The sequence below is a fragment of the Punica granatum genome, chromosome 4, assembly GCF_007655135.1.
Source record: "Punica granatum isolate Tunisia-2019 chromosome 4, ASM765513v2, whole genome shotgun sequence".
NCBI classification, from domain to species: Eukaryota; Viridiplantae; Streptophyta; class Magnoliopsida; order Myrtales; family Lythraceae; genus Punica; species Punica granatum.
Window position 1 is genome coordinate 4,479,058 of NC_045130.1, and position 8,767 is coordinate 4,487,824.

The 8,767-nt window shown below is 41.8% G+C and overlaps 2 protein-coding genes across 2 annotated transcripts; both read left to right on the top strand.

The window, feature by feature from the left end:
- LOC116205512 (stress-induced protein KIN2-like) lies at positions 1-882 on the top strand. Its single transcript, XM_031538142.1, has 3 exons — positions 1-171; positions 272-340; positions 456-882. Exons 1-3 carry the CDS (start codon positions 112-114, stop codon positions 528-530), a joined length of 204 nt encoding a protein of 67 aa, XP_031394002.1. The 5' UTR covers positions 1-111; the 3' UTR covers positions 531-882.
- A 3,820-nt stretch (positions 883-4,702) lies between these two features.
- Positions 4,703-6,932, top strand: LOC116203530 (pentatricopeptide repeat-containing protein At3g02490, mitochondrial-like). Its single transcript, XM_031535287.1, has one exon. The coding sequence runs from the start codon at positions 4,796-4,798 to the stop codon at positions 6,722-6,724; it is 1,929 nt and encodes a 642-aa protein (XP_031391147.1). The 5' UTR covers positions 4,703-4,795; the 3' UTR covers positions 6,725-6,932.
- Positions 6,933-8,767: the final 1,835 nt, after the last annotated feature.

Consider the following 8,767-nt stretch of genomic DNA (forward strand, 5'->3'; position numbering starts at 1 on the left):
AATCCCAGTGGAAGATGTACTAAGGATCATTCGCTAAAGTTCATCAGTCGTTCTTTGTGTTCTAATCAAGACATTAGTTTCCAGCTCGACCAAAGTAATTAGACCGACGGAATGGCAGACAACTCTCAGCAGATGAGCTTCAATGCTGGCCAGGCCAAGGGCCAAACCCAGGTAATTACTCATCGTGTGACGATGATGAATTCTACGAGCTCTTGTGGCGATCATTAGACACATTTCTGTATCATTTCACGACTGATGATCCATTTCTCAGGAGAAGGCCAACCAGATGATGGACAGGGCCAGCAATGCCGCTCAATCCGCCAAGGACTCAATCCAGGAGGTATCTCACTCCAATCATACGAATATAATTTAGCAACAGAGTTTCTCCTTGTCAATTTGGTCTTCATAACGAATATTGACTGATGATTTATTTCTATTTAATCTTTGTTATGTAGACCGGGCAGCAGGCGAAGGCCAAGGCACAGGGAGCTGCTGACTCAGTCATGAATGCAACCGGATTGAAGAAATGATCGATCAGACGAACGACGTTTCTCGTTGCCGCGAAATAATTTTTCGAATCTACTCCAATAATCATTCGTGGTGACAATCTTCGGATTGTGTTTTGTCGAGTCGGGACCCGGGCCCTATTGTAGTGTTTCGTTTTTTTTTTTTTTTTTTTTTTTTTCCTATTTTTAGTTCTGAAGTTGATAAGAGCAAGGGAGGCACTTCATGTGAAAAAGCATGGAGGTCTTTCCTCGCGACGGTTTCTAGAAGAGTAGCTTTTGGAGATCAATTGTTAGTTTTCTTCTTCTTCATCTTATTATTATTATTATTATTATTATTATTATTATTATAATGGATTATTTAGATTCATTGCCTTAATACCATTCTTGCTTTGCTTGCACTTTCTTGCGGCTTGCAAATCTCAGGTGACATGCACAAAAAATAAAAAATAAAAAATCTTGATGTTATGGCAACTTCCAAATTAATCGGGAAAATTTTACTCTAATTTTCAGTGGACAATGAGGTGTCTTTAACCTAACAAAGTGAAGATGATATTCTTCAAAGAAGCCAAGAAAACATTGTCATGACAGATAGAAGACTATTCATAAAAAAGAGAGAAGGGCATATAGAAGATACTATACAATTGAATTTGCTCTATTGTCGTATCAAGACAACTGCGTTTCTCTTTTTATCAATTAAGATAGGGAAAAAGACAAAAAACCCATTGTGCTTTGAGATTGGGACAAATCGTACCATGTTATTTCATTTGGGGCAAATCGCACCATGTTCTTTGCTCCGTCAAACATAAGGGGTTACAGCGTCAAATTATTTTTCATTTTTAGTCCTCAATCTTTAGCCTTTTAATCATTTTCGTTCTAAATCTTTTTATTTTATCATTCATATCCTAAACTTTCTATTTTGTTTCATTTTAGTCCTAAACGAAAATCGAAAAGGGCAGGAGGGGTCGGGGTCGCCGATTGGCGTCCCCGAACCCCGAATCAAACAGGAACAAGTCGGAGGTCCCCGGTCGATTCGGGATTCAGGGCCACCAATCGGCGACCCCGACCCCTCCTGCCCTTTCGATTTTCGTTTTGGATTAAAATGAAACAAAATAGAAAGTTTAAGATATGAATGATAAAAGAAAAAGATTTAGGCTCTGTTTGGATTGTTGATGTGATTTTAAAATTCTCATTTTAACTCAACTTTAAATTTTTTAAAATTTCAAAACGACCCTCACTTTTTAAAATTTCTCAAGTTTGCCCCACCCTTTCTCTCCCCTCCAGAACACTATTCATCGTCTTCCTCCTCAAGCCACACTGTTCATCGTCCCTTCCCAATCCCAATCGAACGGCTTGAAGATCCACCTCAGCTGCTCCTCCGAGTAGGGAGACTTGTAGGGGCTGGGGAGGACTGAGGGTGCCACGAGGGTCACGAACTCAGAGAACTCCGCGAGGCCGTTGTTGGTGTCGGCCCTCTAGGTGAGTGCCTCGAGCTGCTCGGGGCTGGGCCTAAGCCAGACTGATCGGAGGAGCGAGCCGAGCTCGAGCTGGGTGAGGCTGCCGTCTCCGTTCTTGTCGAAGGAGCGAAAGATCTCGCGGAGCTCCGCGATCTGGTCCTCGTCCAGCTTCGCTGATCCTCAACTGCTGGATCTGGTCCTCCGCGACCGGAAAGTGAGATAGACAGATAACAGAAGAATACTGCCTCGAATGATCAACCTCGGGGCTCAACTGCTGGGATCTTGGAACAGGGCCGCCATGGGAGGTCTCTTCTCCTCCGTTCAGAGCGGAAGATCTCGAGGGAGGAAGGACATGGGAAGAGCAGGAGAGAGAGAGTTGAGTGTGGAGAGAGAGAGAGAGCTTGGGGCATTTTTAAAAAAATAAAAAAATTTATGGGTTATATTTTAATTTTTAAAAATTTAAAATCAAATGAAATCATAATTGAACTCTGAAACCAAACGCCCTCTTAGAACCAAAATGATTAAAAGGTTAAAGATTGAGGATTGAAAATAAAAAATAATTTGATGCCGTAACCCCCTATGTCTGACGGAGCAAAGAACATGGTGCGATTTGTCCTAAACGAAATAACAAGGTGCGATTTGTTCCAATCCCAAAGCACAATGGATGTTTTTGTCTTTTTCCCATTAAGATAAAAGGGAATTGAGTCGAATTCAAATCCGGTGGTTAATTTTATTTTATGTTGTTCATGAAGGTTGACGAACTTTCTATTATAAAATCGATCATCTTCGATGCAAAATGAAGTCTTAGAGAAGGCTCGCATAACGTTCAGCAGAGATGAGATTAACTATCCGTCGCTCTCTTGGAATAGCAGTCGAGCTATCTTGACTAAAGAATTCTTTATCGTGATCCATAAGGTGATCATATTAAAAAGTTAAAAGAAGGCTCGATTCTGACATTATAGCACAACCTATGATTGCAACAATTGACAGTGGTAAATCATTAAGGCGTCATTTCTTTATAGTGTTATAGCTGAGACAATGCTTATTGGAATGGAATATTACTCCGTCTTCATACAAAGAAAGTATTATAAATATTATAATTAATGAAATGGAGATATTTCTTATTTATATTGTATATTTTTTGATAAAATATGGGACCTCCGTCCTATTGTCATTAGAAATAATATTAAGGTGCATAATCCCCAAAACGGTCCCCAAAAAATAGTAAACTAGAATAGGGAAAAAAAGAAGAAAGAGATTTCATTCTTCTCTGGAGGACAACAAAACCCTCATTCTCGATAATGTACGTGCCTTCATACTTTGTTATTGCATAATTTAATTTTAATTTTATTGGGCTTCGGCTTGTTCTTACCCAATAAAAAAAGAAAAAGAAAAAAGAAAGAGGCATTTACACATAAAAAAGGAGTACTTGCAACAAAACAGATGACAAGAGCTTGAGGATGAAAATGAGATATAACATAAAGTTCAGGGCTTTTTTTCAGAAACAATAAGATGAGGTATCTAAATGAAAACTTTCAGAAGCTTGGGGCCGCATTTGCAACTTAGACAAGCTTGTGCTCAACCTCAACCCGATAATCCGATCCGACCTGAACTCCGCCGTCCTTCCTCCTTAATCCCCTCATAGAACCCTAATTCACAGTGCTGCTCGCAGTTCCCACCATCGTCTTCCCCATTTCCCTCACCCCAGCAAGCCCTAAAGATCAGATCGCCTAGAAGAATGAGGCATTCATGGCGTTTCCTTCTTCTCCGATCCCCCCACCTTCGTTCCAACCCCCTCAGTCATTTCCTGCACTTCCCATCCGTACAATCTGCTCCTAACCTCAGCTCAGTTCGCCATGTCAGTTCGTTCTATTAGAAAATCGATCATCTTTGATGCAAAATGAAGTCTTTGAGAAGGCTCTCATAACGTTCAGCAAAGATGAGATTAACTATCCGTCGCTCTCTTGGAATAGGAGTCGAGCTATCTTGACTAAAGCATTCTTTATCGTGATCCATAAGGTGATCATATTAAAAAGTTAAAAGAAGGCTCGATTCTGATATTATAGCATAACCTATGATTGCAACAATTGACAATGGTAAATCATTAAGACGTCATTTCTTCATAGCATTACAGCTGAGACAATGCTTATTGGAATGGAATATTTACTCCGTCTTCATACAAAGAAAGTATTATAAATATTATAATTAATGAAATGGAGATATTTCTTATTCATACTGTATATTTTTTGATAAAATACGGGACGTCCCATTGCCATTAGAAATAATATTAAGGTGCATAATCCCAAAAATGGTCCCCAAAAAATAGTAAACTAGAATAGGAAAAAAAAAGAAAAAAAGAAAGAGATTTCATTTTTCTCTGGAGAACATCAAAACCCTCATTCTCTGTAATGTACGTGCCTTCATACTTTGTTATTGCATAATTTAATTTTAATTTTAATTTTATTGGGCTTCGGCTTGTTCTTACCAAAAGAAAAAAGAAAGAGGCATTTACACATAAAAAAGGAGTATTTGCAACAAAACAGATGACAAGAGCTTGAGGATGAAAAACGAGATATAACATAAAGTTCAGGGCTTGTTTTCAGAAAAATAAGATTAGGTATCTAAATGAAAATTCGCAGAAGCTTGAGGCCGCACTTGCAATTTACACAAGCTTGTGCTCAACCTCGACCCGATAATCCGATCCGACCCGAACTCCGCCGTCCTTCCTCCCTAATCCCCTCATAGAACCCTAATTGACAGTGCTGCTCGCAGTTCCCACCGTCTTCCCCATTTCCCTCACCCCAGCAAGCCCTAAAGATCAGATCGCCTAGAATAATGAGGCATTCATGGCGTTTCCTTCTTCTCCGATCCCGCCACCTTCGTTCGAACTCCCTCAGTCACTTCCCACACTTCCCGTCCGTACAATCTGCTCCCAACCTCAGCTCAGTTCGCCATGTCAGTTCGTTCTTTGCCAGCTCCCAGCTCACGAGCTTTGCGAACCCTTCAGCGGCGAGGGGTTATACGTCCGAGGCGGCTATTGAGCTCAAGGACTCGGATCACATGGCCCTTGTAGGTGACATCTTCTCCAAATTTGAGGACTTGAGTGATATCAGGAGAGAGATTGAGCTGCACAATGTTGCGATTACCCATGACTTGATTCTGAAGGTTTTGAAGGGGCTCGATGCGAGTCCTGATGTTGCTAGGAAGTTTTTCGGTTGGGTTTCGGACAGCAATGGTGAGCGTTTGAGCTCGAAGTCGTACAACTCGATGCTTCGTATTTTAGGTTTTAATGGTTTTGATCAGGAGTTTTGGGACTTGATTGAGGTTATGACAAGAAAAGGTTATGGGGTGTCAAAGGGTGTGAGAGACAAAGTGTTGGAGAAATTCGAGAAAGAAGGAAGGAATAGCGACATGGAGAAGCTGAGAGGGGTTTTTGCGTCTGGATCGATTGATAAATCGCTGGAAAAAATGTGTGCTAGGATTTGTAGGATTGTGCAGAATGAGGCGTGGAGTGAGGAAGTTGAGGGGAAACTGCGGGAATTGAATTTTGAGTTTTCAAGCGATTCAGTGATCATGATGCTGGAGAATCTTGCCGCCGAGCCTTCCAAAGCTTTCATATTTTTCAAGTGGCTCGAGGAGAGTGGTTGCATTGAGCACGATAAAAGAACGTTCAATGCTGTGGCTAGGGTGCTGGGAAGAGAGGATTCTGTTGATAAATTCTGGAAGGTTGTTGATGAAATGAGGGCTGCTGGTTATGAATTGGAAAAGGATACCTATACCATAGTATTGAAGCGCTTCCTGGACCGGAAAATGATCAAGGAATCAGTAAATTTGTATGAGTTTGCGATGGGAGGTTCTGATAAGCCCTCTGCGCAGGATTGCACCTTTCTGTTGAAGAAAATAGCTGTGAGCAAGTCTTTCGATTTAGCCCTGTTCTCAAGGGTTGTGAATGCTTTCTATGAGGGTGGAGATGGAGGTGTCTTGACGGATACTATGCTCAGTGCGGTTGTGAAGTCTCTAGCCAGCGTCAGTAGGCTTGGGAAGTGCAATAAGGTGTTGAAAGCGATGAAGGAAAATGGTTATGTTCCTAGTAGCAGCATGCAGAGTAAGATAGCCTTCCAGCTTAGTAGTTCTGGTCGAAAGAAACAAGCAGACGATTTAATAAAGGTGTCTGGAAATAACCCCGACCACCAGACATGGATGTCTCTGATAGAAGGGCACTGTGTGGCTGGGGACCTTGAGAAGGCATCGGAGTATTTCAAGGAGATGGTAAAGAAAGAAGAGGGCGCCTCTGTTACTAATGCTTTTGAATCGTTGGTAAGCTACTATTGCCGCAGGAACAGGGCCATTGATGCTAGCAAACTTATGCATGATTGCATCTCTGGGGACAACTTGAAGCCTCGGCATTCTACTTACAAGCTCCTCATTAGCAAGTTACTGGTCCAAGGGGGGTTTAAAGATGCATTGGGCCTTCTAAGCGTGATGAAGAGTCATGGATTCCCACCCTTCCTGGATCCTTTTGTTGAGTACATTTCCAAGAGTGGAACAGGTGGAGATGCTGTTGCCTTTTCGAAAGCAGTGACATCTAAGAGATTCCCATCTGCATCAGTTTACATCCGACTGTTTGAGGCCTTTTTCGAGGCTAGGAGGCGCAAGGAAGCCCAGGAGTTTCTTTCTAAATGTCCCAAACACATACGGGACCATGCAGATGTTTTGAATCTCTTCTGCCCCAAGTCGAAAGGCAGAGTTGCTGTATCTTCGTAGGGTTTGTTAGGACCTTTGTATTATTGAGGTCTAGTTAGAATGTCTTGCTCAAGATTTTTGGTGCCAAACTTATATGATGCTTTTGCATGCTTTATTTTCCGGGCAATGCTGTATTCCTTGCTTCACATTTGTTTGCCCTCAGAAAAATGGCGAATTTTTATCTTCATTGAAATAAGCCGGAGGGACTCAAGGACTCCACTTATTCCCATACTTGGTGTACCTAACTGTTCTGATGTCTCCCGATTCGGCTCCTTTCCGGACACAGTCTTCAGAGCCTAACATTAATTTCAAGTATGTACTTTGAGCTGCTCCGCAATGGGCATATATCTATCACTATGTCACTGCAATCATATCTTGTTGAATTCTGATGAATATCGAGCTGATTTTGTATGTTGATCAGGCATCGTGTTTGAGCATTTCTGAGTTCCGGTCACTGCTATGATAAACGACTCTTTTCAGACTAGTCATCGGCTGTGCTGTCAATAGATATCTATTGAGCTGGGCCATGGACTCAATGCCGAGATTTCTAGCCATAACCAGCCCTTCTCGGATTGCCCAGAATTCAGCCTCGAGACTGTTAGTCGTTCCTATAAACTGACTAAAGCCACGAATCCAATGCCCATAGTCATTCCTGAGGACTCTCCCAGCCCTTCCAGGGTTCCCCAACACCGAGCCATCTGTGCCGCGGAGTCCGGCCAACATTTATGGGATGATGGGGCTTAAGATCGAGTAGCAAGGGAGAGGGCTTGAAAACCTGCAGCTTTGCTGAGGCAGAGGTTCGGCAGATCTGCAGAGTTTGAGGCTCCCTGGAACATGATCTCATTGCGACGCTTCCAAAGAAGCCATGGAGCTTGCGGGAACAAAATGGCCCATCAAATGTTTATGCTTATGAGGTCTCGCAATTAATTTTGGTCCATTCAAGTATCGGCAAACTGAAGGTTCCCTTCTTGGAGATCGGGACGAACTCCAAAATTCCCTCGCAGAGGGACATTCTCTGAGGACACGAGGGATATCCTCAATTGCCTCATGACAAATAGCACAGATAGGGTCCACATCCAAACCCCGATGGTTCAACAACTCAGCAGCAGCCAAATAAATTATCTATCCACTGAAGTTACATATGTGCTCATTACAAACGACATTCTACATAATATTGTTGTGCTGTCTTTATGTTTGCCAATTCATTGGTCAATACTCAATACAGACATTGTGGTGGGCTCAGGCCGCAAGATGGGCTGATAACCGGGCCTAGTTCTTCTAGTTCCGAAAGTTTTCAATCTTTCCCAAGATTTTGGCTGAGCAAATGGATGGTGTATTTTCGTACGTCCTCATGACGGTATAAGATATTACGAAAGCACCAAGAAACAAATCGGGGATGTAGGGTCTGTTACTATGGACTTAGATTTCTCCAGGAAGGTGATCGTCTATATTATCATAAGACGACGAATAAAGGGCCAATAACTGATTCTCCTTGACCTCCTTGGTACTGCACACCGAAAGTTCCTCGCGTTCCAACGGGAGAATGTTGCTTTTCTTTAGCAGAAAGCAAAGGAATTCTTTTGCTTTTGTGATATATTATTGGCCTGTGGATTAAATCATTTAATTAATATTTGCACACATAGAAATAATAAGAATAATGTTAGTAGATGTTCTTTAGCATGTGAAACCTTCTATGGACCAACTCCATTATGCGTACTTTGCGATATTATTTGGCTTCTTTTGCTTTGCCTTGTCAACTTCAGACCTCCCAAACCCATCCTCAGAATCTCAAAAAAAGAAGAAACATAAAATTACAACCAAACAGTTGGGCTGACACTATGTTCAGGAGAAAGATTTACATGTGTTGGTCTCTTCACAATAAGAAGAGGGGACCCTAAAAGACAGCGGACATGGTCCCACGATATTCAACAACTTCGAACCTATCGACTGCTCGCCTTCGAGCATACACGAAGAATAGCCATTCTTCTCTTTGTTTAATCATGTCCTAAGACAACTGTTATTAAGAATGTTTGTACAAATCTTTTTAAGTTGCACTAATTTTAA

Excerpts from the sequence above, each read along its gene's own strand:
- LOC116205512 (XM_031538142.1), top strand. The coding sequence starts at position 112 with ATGGCAGACAACTCTCAGCAGATGAGCTTCAATGCTGGCCAGGCCAAG. Across the intron at positions 172-271 it reads AGGCCAAGGGCCAAACCCAG|GAGAAGGCCAACCAGATGAT; the intron begins GTAATTACTCAT and ends TCCATTTCTCAG. Across the intron at positions 341-455 it reads CCAAGGACTCAATCCAGGAG|ACCGGGCAGCAGGCGAAGGC; the intron begins GTATCTCACTCC and ends TTTGTTATGTAG.
- LOC116203530 (XM_031535287.1), top strand. The coding sequence starts at position 4,796 with ATGAGGCATTCATGGCGTTTCCTTCTTCTCCGATCCCGCCACCTTCGT.